This window comes from Embiotoca jacksoni, unplaced genomic scaffold, assembly GCF_022577435.1.
Source record: "Embiotoca jacksoni isolate LCO1_2020_lvr unplaced genomic scaffold, fEmbJac1.0.p SCAF_3, whole genome shotgun sequence".
Classification (NCBI taxonomy): Eukaryota; Metazoa; Chordata; class Actinopteri; family Embiotocidae; genus Embiotoca; species Embiotoca jacksoni.
Genome location: NW_027185381.1, coordinates 12,999,373 through 13,026,108, shown reverse-complemented (window position 1 = coordinate 13,026,108; position 26,736 = coordinate 12,999,373). Strand labels below are relative to the sequence as shown.

Here is a 26,736-nt window from a genome sequence, read left to right as displayed (position 1 = left end):
CAGTGCTTTCCAATTGAAACCCAGCCAGACTGGTAGTAGATGAGATTTCAACAGTCTACTCAAAGCCTGGATGACTGTACCTCTAGCTTCAGCTGGTCATTACACTGGTGATGCTCAGCTGATAAAAGATAGTGAAACTGGACACTGTCACCTTAGTAAGTTGGGAGTTCTTCTGGTGTTTTCAAGCTTCGGGACTTTTCACACACCTGTCTGCTTACATGGATTTAAAATGTATCGTAGATTGTTATTAAAAAATTATAATTTACAACATACTTTATCTTTTTTATCAAAATCAAAGGAGCAAAAACACAATACATTTATTCCAGTGCTTTAATTTAGCACAGCTTTAAAGTACCTGTGTACTTAAGTGTTTGTTGCTTACACTTCTACATTTTCAGAGATAAATACTGAACTTTGTACTCCACATTTACTTGACAGATAGTAGCCAGTAGTTACTGTAAAGAGTCTATTTTTTTCACCTACTGATGAGTTTTTATTTTGTTATTCTTTAAGCATATGTGGTTGGTAATACACCATAAAAAAAAAAAAGTACAAATGCAGTTTATGGATCAAAGTATCTTTCCACAAATACTATCACCGGCCCCTGTTCTGTCATTGGCAGACAAAGGGCCAAACAGTAGAAAAGGAAAAAACTAAGCCACCACACAAGTTAAAGCCAGGACGTTCTCAGGCTTTTTAAAAATTTGGGGACCCAGCTGACTTCCCCTAAAGGCAGCTAAGCAGACTAATTTAATATGGATTTATATACAAGGTGTCTTGTTTAACATAATGAAAATCTAATCAAGCGTAAGTACAGGAAAGCAATTTTAGGAAAATAATTGAAATCAGATTTTGTGTACATGACTATTGCTCCACTCCCTGCACTGACTCGCCCAGAGCTCTAACTCGACATGAAATCTCTTTTCAAGCATCATTTTGAAACTAAATTGGTCGCCTTCGTATTAGTCTGTCAACAATTCTGATTACTAAAATCCACACACGAGAAAAAAAAAAAAAAAAAAAAAACCAGACAAGAAATTAATGTTTGTTTGGTGGCATTTATAAGCCCACATTTCCTGTTGTATTGTTATTGCGCCCACAGAATAGTGTAATTTAAGGGATGCCTCCTGGCTCCTCATAACAGTTTCTGAAGATTTATAATGTGTCACTATCCTGTGCTGCCATCTAGTGTTCAAAATTATCTTGGTGCTGCTTGACTGTATCCATCAGTTTACATTCACAACAGAGTGGTGCCTCAAAGGAATTTTATCCCTGAGTTTACAGTGAAGGAACAAACAAAGCAAAAAAATTGATTATTCAAACTCTACTTGAAGCTCAATATAATTCCCCAAATCAAAAAGACAGAAACAGTATATTGCAGACAGAAATCCATATCAATAACCGAGTAATAAAGGTGCAGACTTCTTTTTTTTTTCTTCTTTTTTTTAGCTGTAGGGCCACAGTAACTAAACATTTGCCTCAGTACTTGACTAAATCTAATAACACTTGTACTTAAATCAAAAGGAAACATAAAATACTTTACAAAATATCTTTGGTGACAAATGTATATACACTGTTGCATATATAAAAGCATGAAAAATGTTTAAATATTATCACTTAAGCAAAAATATAAAAAAGTTCAGACTATTGCACAACAGCCAGGCGAGGACTGAGGGGAGTGATCGCTGTTGCAGCCGTCGACCGCTTTCAGGGTTTTTTGCGCCTGTAACAGAAAATACAGTGAATCATAATGTCCAGTTATGTTGTGTGGATGACAACAAAATGCTATTCCCAAATGTGATCTAGAAAGTTGACAGCTTACTTGGAGATCACATGATGCTCATATCCAGGTCCCATGTTGGATCCAGCCCTCATCTCCATGGCCACAGAGCACTGTCAAGAAATGGAAGGTCATGACACAAATAAACTCAGAAGTCTTAACTTTACATTCATATAAAAGAGGAAGCTGACGGAAAGATGAATTCGCAGAATGAAGATGAGCACTTTGGTACCTTTTGTTTGTCTGAGCCTTTAGTGTTAGTGTAATGTTAGACTGCTACACAGTGACTTGGACTATGTACAGAGTATTTTTATGCTTCAAATCTATTTTCTTCCATCTTACACATCTAACGTGAGTGACCTACAACTCCGTGCTGTGCCTGAACACATCCTATGTAGAAAGGCGGAGCACTGAGGCTGCTGCTCTGCTGGCATCCTGTGTGTTAGCCTAGACACCTCTAGCTTACATAATGTTAATTACATGATAAATCTGATTCTAATCTAAGACACTTAATATTAATTATAATAGTTTACTGGAGACTAATCATTATCATTATCTCACCCTTGTCTCCACATCAGTCCACGCTCCATCGCCACTGCTCGGGGTGCCTTCTGAGGATTTTCTCTTGCGACTTCAGAGACAAATGTGAAGTGTAATTATTGAATTACATTTGTTTCCATAAATGTGAAGTTGTTAATGCTTTAAAAACTGAACAAATAAAATCCAAAACCTTTCCAGAACGAACAAATGCATTCTCGGGCTGGGTGACGTGTGTAAACAATCACATGTGCTGTAATGCTTTGACTGAAACAAAAACCCTTCATGCATCTTTAACAAAACTGTACATACCGAATTTGAGCAGTTTTTAAATTCACCACTGGCTTGAAATCCTTCATTTGAACAAGAGGTATTTGTAAAATGATAAAGAAGTATGTATAATTCACAATCATTGCCCAACCACAGAGCACATCAATACAGAGAGAACTGTCAAACCACCTCAGCACAGCAGACAGTACTTTTTAATCCTGTTATTTCAGAGCTAAATGTGACAAAACCTAAACGGCACCGATTGTAAACATTCAGGCTTAGAAAAGAAATCGACAGAAAAACCTCTAATCGCTTACAGTCTTCCTCCAAATCAAAGTGACCATGTGGGTACAAGCATATCCCAAAATGTAGAATCTTTCATAAGGAATTTGTTTTTCCCGGATGTTTTTGAGCATAGTGAACATCCTGGATAACTTAAGCTTTTACCTTGGGATTGTGGTGAGCTCCTGTTTCAGTGTCTCGATGTCAGTGAACTGGACTGCTTGTCCTCCTCCTCTGGTTTTAATCACCTCACCCTGAAAAATAAACAGCAATCTTTAAGTAACAGGTAACTTTAATTAGTAATTCATCCATTGTGAAAACTGTGTAATAATCCAGTGTTACTCATGTCGGTTAAAATACAGATATCTTGGTTTTTTTTTGAAGATAATGTTGTTTAAAACAGGAGTGACATGGTCTTGATCATTCGTCTCAGTCTCACTCTCACGACAAGCATGGATGGAAATGTCGCAGACTGTTAAGATTCATCTTGGATAAAATAACTTTACCTCCCCAAACTGACAGATTCCTCTGTGTAACATGAAAAACAAACTCCTCCTCATGCAGCTACTACAGCTTCTATGTAGTACAATATTGGCACTTCCTACTGCTTTGTGTGGGCTAAATAACAGCATGATGTCAGAGTAAGTAAGGAAGTGAAATCAAATGGCTCATTTGGTTATCAGGCAAAGCATCTGCAATCAGATGCAGACTTTTTCCCAAGTGTCTAATGCCCAGCCGCAGCACACGTTACCTTGATAAGTTTGGTCTGTATCTCGCCATCTGAGGCGACCTCCTGGTGCGTTAACACGTATCTGTCACACTTCGACAGGGCCTTCTCGCTGGGCGCAGACACCTGGATGGAATTGGGGATGATGGGCTGCAAAACTGTGCCCAAGTCCAGGCTGGAGGATGGCTTGTGGTCCACCCACTTCTCCGCGCCGGCAGAACGGGAACGGCGGTGCAGCGGCCGTACCGGCGTCGTCGTCTGTCAGACCAACAAGGTAGCAATTTAAAAGAGGGAAACGACAACACACATGACTCAGTCAATTGATGATAAAGGTTGACAAAGATGTCATGAAACTAGTACATAGCTGAGGATATTTTCACTTGCAGAAACACAAATTCTGATCGAGTAATCCTGTGTTCACTCTACAACCTCATGCTGCTGCCTGTAGCTTCAACACTGACCCTGTAGCTTCTCTCAGTTAGGTCTAGATCAAGAGCAGGAGAAGGGCAGCAGGCCTGCTCTCTACTCCAGCACACGGCTCTCCTCCTGGCCCGGCTGGCTGAGAAGCCTGCTGGAGACTGGGTTCTCTTAGGTGTATTAGGGGAATGGTAACCCTGCCTGTTGCCCTGAGCTTCCTGCAGCTCCCTTGCACAAATAGAGATAGCCACTGAGGATAAAGAGCTATTGGGGGTAGGGAAGGGGCAGGTGGGCCTGGGGTTCATCTCAACCTCCTCAACTCCACTGGCACTGACTGGCTCTGGCTCTGGTTCTGGCTCTGGCTCTGGCCTGACATGAGCAGAATCAACAGGGCACTGGAGAGCAAAGTGGAAAGACTGCAGTTACACTGAGACACAGGAAACGCAAATGAAATGTTACAGTAGGTGGTAGAATAAAGTGCATTTCATTAAGAATGGGACAGCAGCAGACACCTGCACAGTCTAATGCAATCAAATACAACAGCCCTTCAATACATGGTAATGCATCTTCGCAAGGATTATGTTACCTATTTGTTGAGACTGCAAAAGATTTGTTTGTTTTGCTCCTTACAGTGTGTGAATGTGGCTACTGAAACCCAGGATACACTAATATAGAGTTTAAATAATAAGTCAGTTGTCAAAAAAAATCAATCAACACTTTTGACAACTGCATTTGGTATTTATCAGACTAAATTATCAATCCAGGTTCTTCACCGAGTTTACTTTTCCGTTTCATATTTTAAATTCGATATAGATTGGACAAAAGACATTTGAAGATGTCTACTTGTTGTTTTTCACCATTTTCTGATATTTTATAGACTAGTGCATTGTTAATGAGGTTGTTTACAATAGTCTGTCTACTTATATTACATTGTACCTCTACCATCCTGACTAACACCACTAATCCCAGAGAAGAGCATTGTAGAGGATGGAATTCTGTTCAGCTGTCAGGTCTTCTAACAATATTTCGCAACATACATTAATCTGGAGCTAAGCATTATGAACACAACATACAGGGAGAGGTGAGGGTGAGGCCGATCTCTTTGGCGGGAGGCGTTCCTCTCTGGAAGGCCGCTGAGGCTGCGTCTGACGCGGTGGAGGATCGGGACGATCAGCACGACCTGGAGCCTTGCTCTCCGTCACGATCGCCTTGAGCTGCTTCAGCTTTTCGTCTTTCACCCAGAGCTTGTTTTGCATCTCAAGCTGCTTTGCATTGACACGTCTCTCCTGCACCACAAGAGCATTAATGTTGAAGTGCATGAATCATCAGCAGTCATCAAATCATCACTGGTGAAGTCGAATGGCAAAGACCCGGTGGAGTATTTGCTCATATCGTCCTTTAGAGCCGAAGGTGATGTGACATGTATTTCAGAGATCACGAGTCTTAAACAATCACATCACATCCGGCTCTAAAGGATCAAGCTTTCAAACGTTGCACCCAGTCTTGAAGGGTTAAATCACCAAACAGATAATAATCCAAGGCGACAAAAAAAAAAAGGTGGCTATAGTAAACAAAAATGTACCAAACTTCTGTATTGATAAGAGGAACTCACGCATTCTTTCTCCCACTTGTACTGAGTGTCTGAGACCACGCCGTGCATGCGCTGCTCCATGCGTCTCTTCTCAGACAGCTCCCTGTTCAGCCTCTGGTCTCTGGTCTCCAGCTCCTGCTGCAGTGAGCGCTTGTCACCCTCATAGATTTTAGTTGTTTTCTGCAGGATGTCGATCTGGAACAGAGCCGGGTGAGACATTTAAAAAAAAATAAAAAAAAAATAAAAAAAAAATAAACGTATCTTTAAATACGCTCTAAAAGGCTGCTTGAATGTTTTTGTGTCCCACCTTGTGTTCTTGCATCTTGCTTTTCTTCTCCAAACGTTCGATCTCTGCCTTGTTGTTGTGGATGACTTTGTCTTTCTCCATAATTTTGCCATTTTGTTCATGGATAACGTTGTCGTTGGAAATCAGGTTGTTGTCCAGTTCCTGGAGCATGGACTTCATCATGTTGGCTAAAAATTACAAGGAGAGCGAACGTGAGGCAAGATGAGAAATCCACCTTTTAAGTAACCCGACCTGTCAAAGCCACAAGATTAGAGTCGAGCTAAAATGTGCAGCTGACACCTGCTTTGTTGTATTCTTCAATCATCATCTGCCTGATCCTGCGTCTGTTCTGCAGGGCTTCAATCAGCCTGGGCAGGGTGACGTCATCATGTGGGTCAATCAGCTCAGAGGAGGGAAGAGGTGGGAGGCTGTGCACCAGGTGGCTTAAAGCAGAGGGTCCGTCTACAGAAATAGAATTAACACAAATCCTTCTATGCTTTTTATAAAAAAAAAAGAAAAAAAAAAAGGTACAAAATACTCCATACATTAAACATTTACACAAGAGTACTGGCGCAGTGCTGTGCATTTTTATGGAAATTATGTTTGCAAAAGCCGTCTCAAATTTGAGGACTAATTTGAATCTCTAAATTTCCATGTTGTTTGCATCTGAAAGAAAGATGACGCATCTTCAAGGATTTATTCACCAAATAAATTTAGAGTAAGGTGTATTTCAGAGCTTGATTCAAGTGTGAGGACATGACTAATTGATCAGAAAAATTATTCTCCAAAGACTTGAATATACTACTTCATGCGCAATGTCTTTGAAATGGTGAAATTAAAAGTAGAAATATCATTGGGCTACGGTCGAACATGTCTTATTTGAATAACTTAATAGTTAATTTTAATGCTTTTACTTTAAGTTTTTTAATCCATTAATTATATATTTTTTCAAATATAACAGGCAGATAATTAATATCTAAATACACTGTGTTGCAAGGCACAAAATGTTAAAAGTATAAAAGGTTAGTACTCCGATAGTTACTTACATTTGGGCCAATATTGTATCAGAAAGCTTCCTATTTTTTTTTATTTTTTTATTTAAATCAGATTGTCCGGTGTAAAACGATTACCTTCGTCTACTGGACCGCCGCGCTCCTCCAGCCTGCGAGACAGTTCCTCTTTAAATGCCTGGTTTCTATGACGACGGCCCGGCGTGAAGCCACAGATGGGCATGTCCACTGGGCGAGCCACTTCCACCTCCTGGGTCATCTCTGAAAACCGCATCACCAGCTGCACAGAGAGAGCGCGTCTTGCGTGTCGGACGAAAGGCAACTGACAAGTTCATTAAGCGACACGGTGAAAGTGTGTGATGAACTCACAAAGGTTTCCTCGTAGTCGTCAGCCTTGGGATTGACGCAAACAACCATTTTGACTTTTCCCTCTCCATCAAAGTAGTTCTTGAAGAGGTGGGTTACTTTGGAGTCTCTGTAGGGGACCATCTATAGAAGAACACTGACATTACCCTCATGGTTCATCAGCGAGTGGCATTTAAGTTCAGCTGTAGTTTGGCAACACATACCTTGTTTGTGCCGCACATTTGGTTCTCTCGAAGAATCTCGATGCACGTCCGCAGTGTCAGCAAAGACTGATTGATGTTACCTGCGAGGCAAAATGTTGTGAAACCTCACATAGAACTCGGCTACGGGTAAAACTGAACCCTGATGTTTGTCAACAAACCTGCTTCACGCATACGACTGCCTTCTGCCCCCGTCCTGCCAGTACGCTCACTTCCTGCCAAGTCCACCAGGCACAGCTGACTCACACTCACCTGGCTCTTATCCTGAAGATCAAAATAAGAAAAGACGACAAGTCAATTACAATGAATCCAAGAATAAATTCCAAAACTGCACTCAACCCTTGAACCCGGGAGTTGGTTTCACTCTCTGCTAACCTGGAGAATGTTGTCGCCATCTGCATCAAGAGGAGCCTGAGCCAGTTTAATGATGAACACACTGTGGGAGCGGCTGGACTCCCTGTTCAGACGTGTGTTCGCAACCTTCCTCTTCTTTTGACCTGGAACAACAAAGTATGGGCAACTTTTCAATCATGTCCCCCCCCCCCCCCCCCCCACACACACACACACAGCATCTTCACAAAACTACCGACTCCCCCGCAAACTGCTCAGAGAGAAGATTAACTGAGGTTCATTTCCTGGACAAAGTCGACCCGGAGGCCAGCAATTCCAAGTCAGTCACATCTCCAATCATCAGTGCGTGAGCTTTTTTTGTGTGTGTGTTGTTTTTACAGTTTTATGCCCTTACATTTAAATTCGAGTCACTAAACGTAGACAAGGACTCACCTCTCCAGAACACTTGAAAGCCCTCCTCGGGAGACTTGACTTCCAGCTCCATACAACCAGCCACATACATGTTGTGATTCTGATCCTCTCTGAGAATTTTAGACTGAGGTGGTCTACATTGAGAAAACAAAACATGTTACTCCCTGAAAACGTGGAATTGCATTTTTCAGGCAGACAGGTGTAGGGTATCAGGTACGGAAGGGGGATGGGATATGAGCGTTTGATTGCAGCCACAGAAATCAGACAAATACAATCAAAGAGCCAAGACGAAGCAACACAAATGTTTGGGAACATTCAGGAGCTCTGCCATAACAAAGACTAGAAGAAGCGGAGGGGTGGGGGTTATGTAAGGGTTTTCAGCACTAAAAGGGACACTCATCAACACTGGAGACATTACCTGGTGGAGCTCTGCTTGTCATGCCTCTGTGTAAAGCCGGGTATCAAACCTGCGCACTTAGTACTGACAATGTGTCCAAAACACATGAGCATAAAAGCTTTTTCATGTCCTGTTCTTTTATCAGACCATTTGATTTCAAAGAAAACACTACTCACAATTAACATGCTGGAACTAAAAAAAATAAAAAGGTCTTTTTTTTGCTTAGAAAATGACTTGCATAATTAATCAAATAAAATATTTGAAGATTTTGTACATTTTACATGTTTTACTGAGTATTTCAGCTATTGTTTTTTTTTTTTTTTTTTAAATCATGCAAGGGGTGTTGTCAAATATTTTTAAATTTCTCAGTTAAGCATTGATTGGGATCATATTGGAAATGAGTCTATTCACTCTAATATGTTATTGTTGTGTTTTTATAGATCCATAAATAAAACAACATTAAAAAGATAAAAGCTTTGCTTTGGTATCCGTATTGAAACCCTGATTTTACTTCAGCTGTAGTATGAATTATTTTTAAACAATACCCAGCTCTACATTTGGGTGTCTCCTTTGCGATGGCCGATTTTACATTTCAATTTGTTTTGTACCTATCAGGAGTACACCTTTTAACCCTGCCATACAACACAGCATCTGTGCAACTTTAAAAATGTCTCGAGCATTGACGAGGTTCCGTTTACAATCTAGACGGCACATTTGTGTGTATCGGGGAAAGTTCAGCTACACCAGGCTGCTACTCTGATGTCTGATCACATACATGAACTCAGTGTTCTGGCACGAAGGAGTGCCTCCACCATTCCACCTAGTAAAAAGGAAAAGACAATAATTTTGCCTTCTTGCTACTCTCATTAGAAGAAGAGAAACCACTATCTTAATACTTTGATGTCTGATAACTAAACAGATTCAACTGGTTCTGATTAATCATTTAACGAACATGTTAATATCTACATTATGTCTTTTTTTTTACTTCACATTGTCTGAACTCACTTTGGCTTGATTGCATCTTCCGGAGTTTCCTCCAGGAGATCATAGATATAGTTGTTGTAGATTTCTATGTAGGACACAAAGATGCTGTAGCTGCTGTCCTCATCCACACCATCTGCTGTACAAGCCTCGTCTGGTTTAATCATGTCAGCAATTTCAGGATCAAGCTTTTGTCTACAATCAAAGCAGAAAATGACACGTTATACTTGTATCACTTATCCTGCTGCAGAGCACTGATCTTACACACTCAGACTTGTGGTCTTTGTACTGTGGGTCTAATTAAATCTCAACCAGTGTCAGATTACCATATCAATTGAAGGCATGTCAGCTTCTGTGGTGAATAAGTGATGGATTTTAGAGCAACAATGCAAAACGGTACAAAATGAGAACAGAAGCATGTTGTCAGGCCCACTCTTATGTCTTAAAATTGTATATAATATAAGGTTTTCTTCGCACAACCTGTCCCCCATTTTTACCTCCCTCCTCCTTTTTGGGTTGGGTGTCTCAGAAAATTACTTGTACGACACATCGCGCCGGCCCGTATATTCTAAATAATTTCATGTCATATTCTGATTGTTTGTTTGATAGACCTGGCTCATGGCTGCAGTCACACTGAGAACATCATCCTAAATTTCAGAATTTTGCTGCAGGCTGCCGTTGGTGATCAAAGCCCCAAAGCAGCCGTTTTAAACTCACTATGCAATCTAGAAAACCCATTTTGGATTGACGACCGTAGATTTCACCAAGTTTCTCTCACGACTGTCAACTTACATCTCAGGCAGCCTAGAATTGAACAGTATAAAGGGGCCTTTACCTGGAGGATGATGCTTTAGGAGCAGACGAGTTGTTTTCCCGCCTTTGACGCTCCAACAAGGCATCAACTTCATTCTGAACCTCCATACCATTTTTATCATCCGTCTTAAAAACCTGGGCAAACAGAGTGAATTAAACTACATAAATACACAGATTTTACAAAGTATTATTAAATCACGAGTACAAAACATAATAAACACCACTGTTGTAACTACTGTCTTACATATCTTTTGGCCTGGTAGGGACCTATACTGTTGAAGATCATGTTGAGGGAGCGAGGTAGAAGTCCACCCAGGCCTGGCGAGCCAGTCATGGTGAAAGTCTTTCCACTTCCTGTCACCCCATATGTAAAAAGTAGACCTGCAACAAACAAGAGAGTAAATCAATGGCTAATAATAAACCCAAAGCCAGACTGCTCTTGTTTTCCAAGATATTCATATGCATATTCAAATATTCAAAACGCAATTCTCAGTGGGAGAAAACACTGAATTACTAATGTTAAGTAAACAGGCCAGCTGGCTGAGGTTTAACTGTTATTGTACGTTCAAATATTCTTAAGTAGTATTTGGCCTGTAACCTTACCATTTTTTCCTCGGATGAGGTCATCGACAAGAGGTTTGGCCACATGCTCAAAGAGCTCCATCTGAGATACTGAAACCCCAAAGACTTTTTTGAAGGAGTACTGTGTCTGAGAACCAAACGAGATTAATTAATATTCAAGGAAAACATTTTGTATTTTAATACATTAAAGTACAACCTTGATATTATAATATTTTTCTGACGGTCAATAAATCACATAAAAAGACTAAAACCAAGAATGTTTTATTTTGTGCCTCAATACGGTCTATACTTCTTCTGCCACCCTGTGGCACCTGGGCCCAGGACCACAGATTCTTACTAAACGACATACATCTTTATATCAGGCCACATATACATGGTTTCACCTACAGGATGGATGTATGCCTACAATTCCTCCACATGGAGTGTCCAAGAAGCAACCTGTAAGGTTGTAAGGTTCATCACGAAGGAGCAGCAGCTCTTCTTAGCTCTGTCTGGGTACCTGAACTCCACACTGTATGGATTAGATAACCCATGTGGCCAAAGAACACCTTGAGACCCCCCCCCCTCCCGCCCCCCAGACTGGGGAATGAGATAAGTAGCAGTAACTTCCTAAACCTGCAAGGCATTACAGTTTGTTTGTTTTTGTCTGAGGTGCATTTTTGAGGACTATATGCAGCCACAGATTAGCACATATTTGGTGCAATAAGTGATTACTTTTAGCTGCGGGACTCACCAATGGGTTGTTTTTTTAAATACTTTTTGGACACGATAATCTCAATCATGCTCTGACCATTGCTGGTTTTAATCATTTTGTTGGATTTGTTGACAATAAGCAAAAAATGTTTTGAGTGTCAGCAACCCTATCCTTTACTGCAAGACTAGTCCTGTCTCCGTATATGCGTTACCTCTTTGTACTCCCCATTGCGGTTTGTTTTCAAGCCTTCAGGTGCGTGCAGCTGGATGGTGGTGCTGCTGATCACGTCAATGCAGCACTCCTCATCCTCCACTCCCAGAGGCCGCACACGGCAGTACACCTGAATAACACAAACCACACGGTCAGAAGTTCTCCGGCAGGACTCATCCATTTCTTTACCCGTGTCTGATTAGTTCTGAATCAGCAACAAATATATTATTATAAATCATAAACCCGCAATTAACCAGATATTCGCGTATCACAGCACACAAGTAAAGTCTGTGTTGTTCGCCACGTTGACCTGCTACTTGACCAACACTCACCCCAACCGGGTCTTTCTGATTGCTCGAAGGCTTTTTTGGAGGACCCCTGCGAGGGGTTCTACCCTTCCTGAAAAAAAAAAAAAAAAAAGAAAAGATCATTCACATTTCAACTCATTGTTAGGTTCAGCTATTTAAGGCAGTGAGAGGTTAACGAAGGCCAGACGGCTAATTAGCCACCGGCTAACGCTACTCGCTTAGTAACGGCTGACTTCCGTAACCCCGTAAACTGCAACTCAGCATTTAGCGACAGCATTATACATGTAGGGGGACAATACTCCGAGCTCGATACATAAAAATAATAAACTCTACTCACGCTTGTCTGATCATTGTAGACTGCTGAATGTCGGAATTTTCCGTGTCTGTTGCTGCGATTTTGAATCTTCCCTCCGCCTCAAACGAGGATTTTTTTTTTCAAAGCAACCAGGCAACAGCAAATCAGGTTTCACAACAACAGTGACGTATTTCCGCCTCCGAGCCTTTTATGGAAACAACAAACGTGGAGAAACGGTATGAGCAGATATCCTAATAAAATACTATGCTATACTAATAGTATACATTAATATAGTTGGCAGAACAGCCTAATATACCAGACAAACTAAAAAATTAACAGCAACAAGGACAATTTTGAAGTTTTCACAAGACAGGTTTTTTTTATTTATTATTTTAATGATAAACAATGTTTCAGTGTTGGAGTTCATTTCGATCTAAATGTTACCAACATATACACGTTGTTTATTAAAAAGTAATTAAGTTTACTATTATCCAAGAGTATCAATGCTTGTCAGGCTTAGGCTTAAAATTCACCTGGGGAAAATGTATATTATACTAAAGCCTAAAAAATTTTGATTGTTACACTATGAACATTTTTATTTCGATACGTATTGTTGTTTACCAAAAGTTCCACATAAGAAAGACGGAAAGAGGGTTGAAGAGCTAGATGAGAAATGAAATACTAAAAAAATAAATAAGTAAAGTCTTAACTAGAAATACAATTGAAACAAAAACTAGGACCAAATAACTCTAATTATATTCATTGATATTGCCAGGTAATATGCTACACTCAGAGACAAAATTATATAAATTCATACATAAAACGGTAATGACCAAATATGTACTATTATTAGTATCACTTTAACGATCCCTTAATATATGATTTGTCACAATATAATATTATATATCACAAGATTGTGTTTTGTTATATGTATAATTATTATTATCATAAGGAGTAGTAGTGGTGGTGGGGGTGGTAAGGAGAAGCAGTGATTGCAAAGGTTAAAGGAAAAGTCTTGTTTTGCCTTACACTCTAATTTACCTGTTTAACTGACGGTATTATTTATTTTTTCAATCATGCACTACTTTTGATTCATCTGAGTATTACCTTTTATTGGCTTGTTGGCTCTGTTAGAGTGTTTTTCATAAATAAAGCACCTCAATTATTTTGTCTCAACTGAAAGCGGACCTGTCGTCACTTTGTAGTCATAGCCAAACACCAAACATGGCGCCCACTGAGGCAGTTCGGTGGACAAACAGCGCCACCCACCGTTCACCGGCTGTAACACACACACACACACACACACACACACACACACACGTTACAAAACAGCCATGAGCACAGTCACGTGTTCTGCAGCGTTATGCAAACAGGAGGAGGGGGGGGGGGGGGGTCCTGCTGCTAAATTGCAGCATTAAACAGGGAACACCATAGGTAAGCAGCGAGTATGAACATTACCGAGGCAGGCAAATGATTCACAATCGACTCAAATCATTTTTTTTGTGTTGCCGTTTTTATAGGGGAGAAATGAGCAGAAGACCAGCGAAGTCAGAAGCGTCTGAATCAAAGAGTAAAGTGAAGAAGACGCGTGCGGAAGAGTCGGCTCCAACTACGTCCAAAAAACTGCGCGACAAGAAAGATGGAGAAAAATCAAAAGCAGGTTTGCAGCCCGGGTAGGACAGCTTCATTGTTGGTGACCCTACTTGAAATGTTCCCGTCATGACGGTTGTTTTTGGTTTGTGTCTTGCAGGGCTCCCTTCTCCTGTCAAGTCCGCAGGAGTCCAGAGGAGAGGCGGGTATGGGAGCATCCTGCACTATATCTACAGGAGCACTCTGGGCCAAAGTCTGCAGGCTCAGATGAGACAGGTAAGAGAGCCGAGCGGAAATCTTGGCCTCTGTTGACTTCCCTGTTCAGTGTGAACAGTTTACATATAAGTAATATTTTGCTACATGTAAGCACGATGCTCATATCCTCTCTTCAAGATCAGGTAAAAAGCCTGCAGCTAACTGACAACAAACTTCACGGCGCCCATGCACAGAGGAAATGTCAACAGGTGAAACACAGCAAAGTTATTTGACATGCCAAATGGAACAGCTACTAAAACATGGAAAGCACGTATTGATTCTTCATTTGGATTATTATCGTGGTGAATGCTACATTGTGAAGTGATGCTCCTGAGGATTTCAGAGAAGACGGTAAACAGAACTCTGACCTTTGTCCAAGCAACCAAACTCGTATTTGATCTATTTTACAAGAGTGTGTATCCTCATCTTCATCCCATTCTTTCAAACCCACAACTTTTATGTTTTTACACCAAATATTTTAGCTGTCCGTGTGAACGATGACCATTTATAGATCGTCCTTGGTGGCATGCTCTATCTTCCTGTAGTAGACCAGTCTGATCCACTGGATTGGTATCGATTTGACGCCAGTACTGCCATTATTTAAGCAGATCATTTTATTTTTTGTCAGTGTCATTATAGAACGGTGTTCTATGAACGAGTCCAGCGAGTTTCGCACAAGTTTCATATACAGATTCCAAATGTAAGAAAAGGAGAGCATTGATATCCCATTGAGATCTCCCGATACTGAGGATCAATTCAGATACATATCAAAGTCATATGTGGAAGAAGAGTAAAAAAAAAAAAAAAAAAAAAAAAAAAAATTTAAAAAAAGACCCTAAACCTGACCTGTTACTTTTCAGATTAACATTTCTCACATAAACATGTTAAGTATCTAAATATGAATCAAGATATACAATTATTAATATTTCCAGTGCAAATCTGTAAAAAGTTGTAAATCAAACTTTACTGTCTCTTCCAGTGTCTCCAGGAGCCTTTCGTCCGCTCTCTGTCGTCCTATCATTTGCACAGTGTTGTCAGTGCCTTCAACCGCAGAATCACCTGTCTGGAGTGGCATCCCACTCATCCCACCACTCTGGCTGCAGCGTCCAAAGGTGGAGACATTTGTCTGTGGGACTATGATGTGCCCGCAAGGCAAACCTTTATTCAGGGGGTGAGTTGCGTGTTACTTGACTGACTAACAGTTTGAGTTGTTCAACAAATTATTATTATTATTTATTTATTTATTTATTTTAAACAATGCCTTTAAATCCTGTAACATTTTGAGGCCAAATGACGCTCCGCCAGGTTTTTTTCTCCCGAGTGAGGAAATGAAATGTTCACAGTTCTCTTAATCTGGTTGAAATTCATTTAACATTTTTTAAGTGCTTGATGCTCCACTCTTCTAAACCGTGTGTCACACGAGAGAGACAATTCAAAACTAATGAAATGGTCAAAATTATCGTATTGACACTTAAGAGGTAATGATTGATTCAAGCCTTGTTTTGATCTGCTTCTATTTGTCCTGTTCAAGTCACTGCCTTACACTCTTAATACAAACTCAACACTTCCTGTATCCATTTCAAATTAAAAGTCCTCTTGTGTTTCATCTGAAGGAAACATTTTATTTCCAAAGGCTTTTATTCTGAAATATTTGCAGGAACATGTGACTGAATTCCAACTGTCACACTTTTGATAATCCAGAACAACTGTTGGGAAATAGCATGATTATATTGCTGACTATATTTGATTAAAGCAATGAAGATATACATCATTGATTATTGCATGTAAACCTGCGCCCATATGTGCACACCTGCCTGCCCCAGGTGTGCTCCGGTGCTTCAACAAATCGCACTGGATAACAATCAAGTTGATTTTAGAACCATGTAATTTAGACGTGTTTGATGACCCACCCTTATTGGTTCTCTGCTTAGATGGGGGCTGGAGACTCGGTTACAGGCATGAAGTTTAACCAGTTAAATCCCACTCAGCTGTTCACCTCGTCTATCGGGGGTACGACAGCACTTCGGGATTTCAGTGGGAGGACTCTCACAGTGTTTGCCAGGACAGACTCACTGAAGTAAGACTTAAGGCCCCTGTTTTTCTGGAAACTGAAATTAAAAAGGCTTGTAGGTTGTGGGCCTGATCAGTCAAGCATCAGTCTTCTTACCAGGCATCTCTTAATGGTTAAAACATCTGTGTGAGAGTGTCGTGCTCATCGCTCCCCAGTGATAGGCCTGCATTTGTCTTTGTGTGCGCAGAACGGATGCGGAGACTTTATCGGAGGGATGAAGTTTTCCATTATGGACCTTTCCAAAGTCTACGTGGCCTCTGGCGGGGGCACACTGACCATGCAGAGCTTTGAGGGCCACACACCCACGCTACTGGCCAGAACTCAAGACTGTCACCACGATCACCACAATGTTTGGTGAGGAAAAAAAAAAGAGAGAAGACTGATGCTCGACAGTGACAAAATAAAAAAAGAAAGTTTTTTTCACTTACCTCCGCTGTCTCTGCAGATAGTTTTGGCCCCACTGCCTCAGTTTTAAAGCAATCTTATCACTGTTGATAAGATTTCTGCCTCAACAACAAAACTGACATTCAGAGAAATTCAATAATGTCCCCATTACTCTGGATAGTTCACAGAACAGGCTGTCAGCAGTTTTTGTTGATGTTGTTCGTCAGAGACCGTGTACAGAAAACACATACAGTTTTAAACGGAAAGAAAAGATGCCTCGGACTACATTTTGCTGCTGACTACTTTCCATCATTTCATCAGAAAAACTGCTTTCTTTAGTAAAAAAAAAAAAAAAAAGTAGTTCAATGCAGAAGTCTGTGAAATCACATCCAGAGTGACATCTGCCTTAGATTTTTCTAAATGTCATTTCTCAAAATTGTGAACAGCCAACCAAATATGAAGTTGATCTCTGTGTGCTCAGGTTTAAAAAAACAACAACAACATTATCTGCATGTTTACATACCAGTAGAGGAAGGTGAGAAAACAGGATCTTTTTTTTTTTGTTTGGGTGAACTGTAAAGCAAAATGAGTGTTACATGAATTTACTGTACATGTAAAATGTTGTCTATAGATGTGTCATGTAATAGAGTACGTATTAGGTTGGATATTTTTATTTTTAAAAAGTTTTTAGCTTCATTCATGTTTAATCTTCCGTGTCTCACGTCCAGTGAATTCGCTTTGTTCTTGTTTTTCTCCCACAGTTTTTGGTTCTGCTGTGTTGATGTGTCTGTAAGCCGACAGATGCTGGTAACAGGAGACAATATGGGACAGCTCTTACTGCTGGGTCTCGATGGCCAAAAGGTGTGTTTTAATTCTCAATCAAAAGAATGATTTAATATATAGGGACTAAGAGATGAATGGGTGGTTTAGTTGTTAATGGCTTTCTTTTCTTTTCATGTTTTAGATTTTCAGTGACAAGTTGCACAAAGCCAAAGTGACCCATGCAGAGTTCAACTCCCGATGCGACTGGCTGCTGGCGACGGCATCAGTTGACCACACGGTGAAGCTTTGGGACCTGAGGAACATCAAAGACAAGAAGAGCTTCCTCTACGACATGCCTCATGAGAGAGCCGTCAACTCGGGTAACCCTTTGTTCCAGTAAAACTGCTTTTTCTCACTGACGTGAATTTTTGAAATTATTTACAGAAAATGATGCAGTTTACAAGCATTTGGGACATTGGCAGTAGAAATAATAAATTGAGTAATTAAAAATTGAGGGCAAATTGTCCTGACTTTTTAAGTTTTGTTTCACAATCATATAGATACTAAATATTGTTGAGAAATACTAGTTGAAATTGTTGGTAAAAGATGCCATCTGTTCAGTTTTCTTCATTTATTTGGCGAAAGACTTTTAGGCTCCGAGTGATTTCACGAAAAGATAAAAAACCGAAAAGAATACGAGGCATTATTTGTACCTCATTCCTTTGACCACAAGATGTAAAGACAATCTTACATCATTTTTTGGTGAAGCTGTTATTGTTGTCTCCTCGCAGCCTATTTCAACCCATTGGACTGCTCCAAGCTGCTCACCACAGATCAATACGACCAGATCCGCGTCTACTCGTCTTCCGACTGGTCGAAGCCTCAACACATCATCCAGCACCCACACAGACAGTTTCAGCACCTCACACCCATCAAGGTTTGTTCCAATCTCTAGACTTGTGTGCATATCCTTGAGTACAGTGATTCTCAATTCTACTTTTAGTGTGTCGCAGGTGTGTGCGTGAAAGAAAAAAAAAAAAAAAAAGAGTTCAGGCGAAACACTTTTCTTAAGTCTACTTTAAAAGATACACGTTTTCCCACGTGTGCAGTAGCACTTTGTTGGACGTGCTGTCATGACGGTAATGACCAAAACTGATGTCATCACATCAGCAGTTATCTTTCCTTCAAGCATTTGTTAACAAGTTTAGGATTAGAGAAGTCTGCCTTTTTATTTAGTCCAAGAAAAAAAATCGGCCTTGTTATTTAATTAAAGAGGAGGTATTTTTTTCATGTTTAAACAGTTTTGTTTAATTTTTTTTTTTTAATAATGCATGAAGGCGTTGTGTTTTACTGTAGTATTTATCTGTGAAGAAAATTTGAACTACTCATAAATTTGAGTGAAGACTTAAGTCGATTTGAGTTGAGACTGAAAACAAAATGTGTGTCCTGATGCTGGACCAGCTGAGAGACACAACTCTAGCAGGTTTTGTAGCACATGTGTTTTGAAGTACAAACACCACCAGCATGAAAACCAGACACAGACATTATTACATCTCAAAGTTAAAAATCTTAAATCATCAGCAGATGTTTTTTTTATATTGACATCGTTGCTGCAGAGACTGAAATGACCAGCCTTTGACTCCAGTTTATCTCCTGCAGTCAAGATCTGACAGGATTGTTGTGTGATACAAGAAACCCATGTTTCCATACTGCCTTTTAATCAAATATACACACATTTAGAAGAAAAAACAACAACTAAATTTCAGGACTATCAGTTTCCAAAGATCTCTGCAAAAGTCAAATTGTAATCATGGTTTGAGGGTAACGGCCAAATGCCTACAAGATTATACCATCAATATCTGAATGGGAATAAAAGTTTGCAGGAGCAGTGATAGTAACTTTCATGTAATTTGTGTTATAATGCACTGTTATAATTGTCCTCTAGGCTACATGGCATCCTTCATATGACCTAATTGTGGCAGGGCGCTACCCTGATGACCGTGTTTGTGCCGGCGAACAGAGGACCATCGACATCATTGACTCCAACACGGCGGAGCTCGTATGTCAGCTGTACGATCCCAATGTTGCAGGGATCAAATCTGTGAGTGTCGTTTAACAACACCATGAACATGTCAAAGCACTGAAACTGTAGTTATTCACGCACAAATTCTGTTTACACAGGTCAACAAATTCAGTCCGATGGGTGATGTGATTGGTTCGGGCATGGGTGAGTTAATCAGAAGCACATCGATAGATGTGGTGTTGATCCATATAATTCCTTTGAGAAAATGTCTCACTGAAGCTGCATCTGGCTCACCCCCAGGTGTAACGATGCTCATCTGGGACCGCAACAAGTCTTTGGTCAGTGACGAGCACGAACTGAAGGAGGAGACCTCGGCCTCAGTGGCCAGTTTGAGAGGGCAGCGGAGGAGGCAGCAGCGCTCCAGCAGGGCCCGGAGGGGTCCTGCTGTGGGTGCAGAGCTCAAGAAAAAAATAGCTTCTCTGGAGGAAACTGAGACCAAAACCAAGACCAAGAGTGGGTGTACGAAACAAAAACAAGCACAGACGAGGAAGAAGTGAAGTGTAGACAGATTCTTAAAAATCCTTATGTATATATGTTCTTTTGTTACGGTTTATAACTTCGGGGATTCTTTATATATTTGAAAAAACGTCTTGGATTTTCTTTTTCAAACTTCTTTAAAACTACATTGTCAGCGGTTTTTCTACAATAAATATATTCATTCATATGTGGTTCAGTCTTTCTTTGACAAACCTTTGATCACGTGTATAATTAGTTATGAATGCACAACACGGTCAGATGTAAGATAGGTCATTTATTGCATGCACATTCAGTTTATACAGAAAGGTAGTGCGTGTATTAAGCATAATTGAAGAGATAATTTCCTCGTAGTTCATGGACCGTGACATTTGCCAGCTGGAGGAGCACTTTACCCCAGGCCTCCTGTTCCTCTGTTCTCTCCTGATGCCGAGCCCGGTGGGCAGAGTACACCATGCTGAGGACAAGACTCTCAAACTGATCCTGAGTCAGTGGCCTCTTCCTCTGACCCTCTAGCATGCTCACCATCTGCACCATGGAGCTAAGACTTCTGGGGATGTTGTCGTTGATCTTAGCCAAGAAAGCCCGTCCTTGCCTCATCGATGCCATCTCCTTGTCAAGCAGGGCGCCGTTGTTGTCCTGGTCGATCTCCATCCCACCCAGCATAAACTGTAAACGGGAGAGACGAAGAAATATCCATCATCATCTCTGCAAGGAGAACAGCACCATATTTAAGTCACATGCCGGAAGGCTGAAGTTAATTTCGGGGAAGAAAATACCTCAAACATCAGGTTTGCATCAGAGACTGCAGTTTTTTGAGAAGTTGGATTTTTGCCTGCAGCCACATCTAAAGAAGAAGACATGAAAATGTAACTGTTAGAGAGTTGAAATAAGTCACTGCAGATAAACTGACCATGCCTCAGTACACTTAAAATGAACACCTGTTGATATTTTCAATGCATATTGCACAATGCATGCAGTATCATTATATAACGCTCAAGATTTCTGTCCTCAACGCAGCCCTCTTAACAGGTTCTCTGTTTGTACTTACCTTGCAGTACCTCTTTAAACCAAAGCCACAAAATGACCTGGAGGCAGATTTTAAATTGTGAGTTCATGGTCACAATTTAAATAATCTCTTGAGTGCTACCAACAGATAGTGCACCACATCCCTCTCACCTCCACTCTTCCTCTTGCACTTCTGTGAATTCAGACAGAAGTAACTAAGAGAATACCGTGCATTTTTCCCTCTTGGAAAAAGGGCACCAAAAGCCAGTTGGCCGTGATGCAGAGCAGACAGCAAGAGTTTCAGGAAACTGGCTCTTCAGCACAAAAACCTTTCAGCTAGCTGGACTCGGAGGCAACGAATCATTTTCTTCTTTTACTGTGCAAAGCTCATGTGAGGTATTCCTTGAGTACAATACACCTAAACAAAACAAAGAAAAACATAAAATGAGTTAACTGAAGCTGAAATTACTTCCATCCTCCATAAATTGAGATATGTGCAAGTAAATTACTGAATTCTTCCATTGGCACCTTTGGGGCTAACACCTGCAAGTATTTGTAGCTTTGAATAATATGTTTACCCAATAAAATGAAATGAATTGGTAAAACCCTCTCGTAAATAATTTAATGGACAGTCATTCAGTGGGTGAAGTCAGCACTGCAAAGATAACCAGAATCTAATTCACAATCTTTTATGCAAGAATTCCCTGGGTGAATGATTTGTATTCATTATCTTAAAGCTCGGCTCTTTCTCAATAGGTGGAATTGGATTAAACAAATATGACTTGAAAATCTCACCTATTTGGTAAAGATACAGTCCAAGCTGTAACAAAAGGCATGATTTAATCATATTTGTTTATCACAGTATGTCCTGGAGTCACTACTTATACAAATAACTAACTCCCTTAAATTTAAAAAAAAAAAAAAAAAAAGTTTGATCCATATTTGGTGTGTTTGGCGGATTATATTTATATTGTCTTCCATAATGAGATCATTCCTGCCCACTGCCATAAGACTTTACAATAACTCACCTCTGGCAAAATCCATCACAGTACAATAACACTGTTGACTGTGTTTCTTGGTTGCTTGTATATTATATATATAGATATATACTGTACTGTATGTATATATATACATATATATATATATACATATATATATATATATATGTTGACTGTGTTTATTGGTTTGTTGTATATAATATATATAGATATATAATGTACTGTATATATACTGTGCATTTTATATTTTATATTTATATTTTTTACTGCTATTTACTGCTATTTTATTTTATTGCTTTTCTATTATATTATTCTATTCTATTATTTTATTCTATTGTTTCTATTATTGCTTCTGTATGTATGCTGCTGTGGCGAAAAAAATTTCCCCTCGGGGATTAATAAAGTATATACCTACCTACCTACCTACCATAAAAAGGAGAGTTGGAGTAACTTGCAGTAACACAGCTTCACCACGCGGTGGCAGTACCGCAGGGAATCGCTTCACGGCTGCTCTTTTGAAAAACGTTTATTTACTTCCGGTGAAGAGTTCAGCTGCTTCTGAATGATAAAGTAGTGGAGATAAAGGTAACTACCTTTGTTTACTACTCCCATGTAAAGCGTTACGATTGTTACGTCCCATTGGTGGCGCTAGTAATGACTCCACCGCCACAATAACACGGCTGAATTTGCGCTCGAGGGAGCGGTAGCCAGCGAGCCGCACGCGAGCTAACCATAACCACAACAAAGCTATCTTAGCTTAGCTTAGCGTAGGCTCTCAACAAACACCTGTGAATTATCTGTTGTTGTTCATCTGATGTCATGTTTATTAGTCTTTAAGTGTAATTAAATGGGACATCTCGAAACATGAAGAGATACAGACCCTGTGCAGAAAAGCATCTCACCTGTAAATGAACCGCTGACATCAACCTACCTGAGATGTTTCATTTCATGGAAACATTACTATCTCTGAGTCCTTTGTTATTTACACACACACACACACACACACACACACACACACACACACACACACACACCTTTGACCACTTTATAAAACTATATTAATAGATTGACCATTATAAAGCGCTGACAAGCTTATTTTTTTCGTTTGAAAAATGTTAGTAGCCACAAGTAAAATAAAGACACACTAGATGAGGAACCCTTTTAAATGTTGTGTGTTTATCTTATATGTTTATGTTGATCTTATCTCAGCAATAATCAACAAAAACAAAACGCCGTTGTCCTAATGAAGGCAGCGTTCATTTCACAATTGTTGTGGTAGTTTTAGTCAGATGTACCTGATAATCTGGCGTCCGGCTCTAAACATGGTCTTCGGTGATTTCCAACAAGGCGAACAGCAAAAGATGGAGTCCAGCGAGAAGGGCGGCCTCAGTGTCGGGGGCTCTGTGGGAGAGGAGAACTACTTCCTGGGGTACACGTTCACCGACCGCTCTCACTCCAGCCGAGTGGTGAAGAGCATCATGGACCTGTGCCTGGAGGACGGCCTGTTCGCCGACGTCACCGTCACCGTGGACAGCAAAGAGTTCCAACTGCACCGGCTCGTGCTCTCAGCGCAGAGCAGTTTCTTCCGCTCGATGTTCACCTCCAACCTCAAAGAGTCCCACGACCGCAGTATTGAGCTGAAGGACGTCGGCGCCTCCGTGTTCCAGCTGCTGATCGACTACATCTACCACGGCACGATTAAACTGAGGGTGGAGGAGCTGCAGGACACCTACGAGATGGCCGACATGTACCAGCTGACTGCTCTGTTTGAAGAATGCTCCCGTTTCCTCTCACGGACAGTGGAGGTCAAGAACTGCTTACAGGTGATTCCCTGTTTGTTTGTTTGTTTGTTTGTTTGTTTTTTACACATCTAACAGTACTCGCTGCTTGGCAATAATTATGAAGTATCTTGTGTCATTATTTATTTATTTTTTTTTATTCCAGGTGATGTGGCTTGCAGACAGACACAGTGACCAGGAGCTGTATACTGCAGCCAAGCACTGTGCTAAAATCCACCTGGCTCAGCTGCATCAGACTGAAGAGTTTGTTAATCTGCCTCTCTGCCTGCTCTTGGACATCATGAAAGGTATTACAGTTTGCTGCTTTGTCACCAGGTTGTAGATCAGCCAGGGTTTTTACATACTTAAACCACCTTAATACAAGTCATGTAAGCACACACTTCTAATTGCCGTTGTGAATTTATTTCCTCCTATCATCCACCAAGCCTTTGTTTTTGTTTTTTATTATTTTGTATGAAATGTTAAAAGTCAGGTAAGTAATCCTTCATAATACACATTGTGTACACTATGTCTTATCTTTGCTTCGTGTTTGTCTTCAGATGGCGTTCCGAGCTCCCAAAATCCAACAGTGGCCATCGAGTCGTGGATAAACCACAACAAGGTTGAGAGAGAGGAGTTCTCTTGTATCCTCCAAGAAAATCTCAAGGTAACGTTTTTGAAGAGGTTGCTCTCGTCACATGTGGAAATTATTTGCGTCTCCGATGTCTAATATCTCTTTATATCTTCGACAGGAGATTGGTGAGAATGTCCACATTTACCTGATTGGTAAGGAGGAGACGAGGACTCACTCCCTGGCCGTGTCACTGCACTGTGATGAGGACGACACGATCAGCGTCAGTGGCCAGAACAGTTTGTGCCATCAGATCACTGCAGCCTGTAAACACGGCGGAGACCTGTACGTGGTGGGGGGGTCTATCCCCCGCCGCATGTGGAAGTGCAACATGCACACCATGGATTGGGAGCGCTGCGCACCACTGCCCAGAGACCGCCTCCACCACACCATGGTCTCCGTCTCCACTGAGGACGCTATCTACTCACTGGGAGGTAAGACGCTGCAGGACACGCTCTCTAATGCCGTCATCTACTACACGGTGAAGGACAACATGTGGACAGAGACCAGCCAGCTGGACACCGCGGTGTCCGGGGCTGCTGGCGTAAACCTGGGCGGCACCATCTACCTGCTCGGAGGGGAGGAGAACGACATGGACTTTTTCACGAAGCCATCCCGTCTCATTCAGTGCTTCGACACCTCCTCCCAAAAGTGCCAGATTAAACCTTACATGCTGCCGTTTGCGGGCTGCATGCACGCAGCAGTCCACATGGACGTGATCTTTATCGTGGCAGAAGGAGACTCCCTGGTGTGCTACAACCCTCTGCTGGAGAGTTTCACCCGCCTGCGCTTCCCCGAGGTGTGGAGTTGCATTCCTTCGCTGTGGAAGGTTGCCAGCTGTAATGGCTGCATATACGTCTTCAGGGACAAATGTAAGAAAGGCGACGCGAATACGTTAAAGTTTAACCCGGCCACGTCGGTCGTCTCGGTTATCAGGGGGATAAAAATCCTCCTGACAAACTGGCAGTTTGTTTTGGCCTAACCTGTCCTCTGGATGATCTCTCTGTGGTCCACACGCTCGCCACAGACAATCAGGGAAGACTGTTGGATAACTTACCATGACTTCACTCTTCAGACATGCTGTGAGGAGACCTGCCCTAAATGTGTTTACTCAGCTGTTTCACTCATTCCATTCAGACTTTACCGCCAGTCCAGCAACGGCAGCCCAGCGCCGTGTGTCACTTGCTTCTATTACAGTGTGTCTCGTTGTGGATCCCTTAGCCGAGAAGTCAAACAATTTGTGGTGATGCTGTAATCAGTGATGAACTAATCTGTTGTTTCCTGTGCACTGCTCGTTTATTGACACGCATGAACAGCTTCGGTGTATACATTTTACTAAACTGGAAACATCCTTCAGTGTATTGTAATTACGTGTATCATGATGTTGTTGGCTGAATATTCTCTGATGTCAAATCTGATGTCAGTGTGCATAAACTGCATAAACACAATAACAGCGGATGTTTTCTAACTTTCACATTTTTTCACAATTCCTTCTCTTAAGATTGTATTTTGATGTACGCTATACATGTTTGAGTCAAGCTGTTAACTAAAATGTTAAATATATCGCTGTAGCTACGAGCTCCCACTGTTTGTTTTTACTATCTATGGCCCTCCAGCCTTTATGCATTAACTATCTCCGACTATTAATACTATGTTTATTACCAGGAATTTAGCATCTTTTATTGTTGCAATTATACGGTGATGCATTTGGAAACTAACAAATGACGTAACTTCTAACAATATTTATCTTTGAGTTGCTAACGCGGTTTGTGAATGTCGAGGTGGCGAAGGTGTCCGTTTCCGTCCCTGGGGGGGTAAAAAGGGGAGTTGAAGGAGAGAAAGCTACTACAGAGAGGCCAAAACTTTGATCCCATTGATGTGTTGCAGGAGGCTGTGCAGCTGAAACCCAAGCCCGGTAACATGTCAGACTTTGTGAACTATTCTAAGCATCAGTTGCTGACGCCGAGATGAGGGGAGGGGGTTTCTGGGGGCACATATGCGCCTCCATAAGGACTCCCAACAGGAACTAACAGCCACGACGAGCACCGTCTGACACGCACTTCTTTTAATGTGTGTGTGTGTGGGGGGGGGGGGGGGGGGGGGGGGGGTGAAGCTGCTCATAGCCGCCCTGTCACAGTTCACAGCCCCACATGTGAGACCCTACTCAGCTCCTTTTGTCGATGAGTGTTGTCAA

The 26,736-nt window shown here is 41.1% G+C and overlaps 4 protein-coding genes and 1 non-coding gene across 8 annotated transcripts; 2 read left to right on the top strand and 3 right to left on the bottom strand.

The window, feature by feature from the left end:
- Positions 1-431: 431 nt before the first annotated feature.
- Positions 432-12,620, bottom strand: kif23 (kinesin family member 23). The gene is made up of 23 exons (XM_069163472.1): positions 12,551-12,620; positions 12,238-12,304; positions 11,907-12,035; positions 11,023-11,128; positions 10,664-10,800; positions 10,442-10,554; positions 9,631-9,801; positions 9,401-9,445; positions 8,250-8,362; positions 7,842-7,963; positions 7,628-7,730; positions 7,470-7,549; positions 7,270-7,389; positions 7,021-7,180; positions 6,191-6,352; positions 5,912-6,078; positions 5,626-5,799; positions 5,087-5,299; positions 3,621-3,854; positions 3,035-3,123; positions 2,342-2,411; positions 1,823-1,893; positions 432-1,723 (listed from the first exon to the last, which is right to left on the bottom strand). Exons 1-23 carry the CDS (start codon positions 12,562-12,564, stop codon positions 1,708-1,710), a joined length of 2,676 nt encoding a protein of 891 aa, XP_069019573.1. The 5' UTR covers positions 12,565-12,620; the 3' UTR covers positions 432-1,707.
- Positions 8,068-8,165, bottom strand: LOC138206816 (Z30 small nucleolar RNA). The gene has a single exon (XR_011178970.1). It is a non-coding gene; the product is annotated as a Z30 small nucleolar RNA (small nucleolar RNA).
- Positions 12,621-13,887: 1,267 nt separating the features above from the next.
- On the top strand, positions 13,888-20,315 carry ddb2 (damage-specific DNA binding protein 2). 3 transcript variants are annotated; one of them, XM_069162594.1, is made up of 11 exons: positions 13,888-13,942; positions 14,029-14,168; positions 14,259-14,374; positions 15,333-15,524; positions 16,612-16,778; positions 17,570-17,669; positions 17,773-17,950; positions 18,362-18,507; positions 19,516-19,671; positions 19,752-19,797; positions 19,894-20,315. In XM_069162594.1, exons 2-11 carry the CDS (start codon positions 14,036-14,038, stop codon positions 20,148-20,150), a joined length of 1,491 nt encoding a protein of 496 aa, XP_069018695.1. In that variant the 5' UTR covers positions 13,888-13,942; positions 14,029-14,035; the 3' UTR covers positions 20,151-20,315. The 3 variants fall into 3 exon arrangements, with proteins under 3 accessions (XP_069018695.1, XP_069018696.1, XP_069018697.1); XM_069162595.1 differs by lacking the exon at positions 16,612-16,778 and adding an exon at positions 16,285-16,430; XM_069162596.1 differs by lacking the exons at positions 13,888-13,942; positions 14,029-14,168; positions 14,259-14,374 and adding an exon at positions 14,381-14,562.
- On the bottom strand, positions 20,312-23,140 carry LOC138206100 (protein FAM180A). 2 transcript variants are annotated; one of them, XM_069162597.1, is made up of 5 exons: positions 23,036-23,140; positions 22,561-22,691; positions 21,179-21,553; positions 20,907-20,974; positions 20,312-20,796 (listed from the first exon to the last, which is right to left on the bottom strand). In XM_069162597.1, exons 3-5 carry the CDS (start codon positions 21,243-21,245, stop codon positions 20,449-20,451), a joined length of 483 nt encoding a protein of 160 aa, XP_069018698.1. In that variant the 5' UTR covers positions 21,246-21,553; positions 22,561-22,691; positions 23,036-23,140; the 3' UTR covers positions 20,312-20,448. The 2 variants fall into 2 exon arrangements, with proteins under 2 accessions (XP_069018698.1, XP_069018700.1); XM_069162599.1 differs by lacking the exons at positions 22,561-22,691; positions 23,036-23,140 and having other exon boundaries at positions 21,179-21,570.
- On the top strand, positions 22,666-26,120 carry kbtbd4 (kelch repeat and BTB (POZ) domain containing 4). Its single transcript, XM_069162593.1, has 5 exons — positions 22,666-22,718; positions 23,481-23,956; positions 24,078-24,219; positions 24,472-24,578; positions 24,664-26,120. Exons 2-5 carry the CDS (start codon positions 23,495-23,497, stop codon positions 25,522-25,524), a joined length of 1,572 nt encoding a protein of 523 aa, XP_069018694.1. The 5' UTR covers positions 22,666-22,718; positions 23,481-23,494; the 3' UTR covers positions 25,525-26,120.
- The last annotated feature ends 616 nt before the right edge of the window (positions 26,121-26,736 follow it).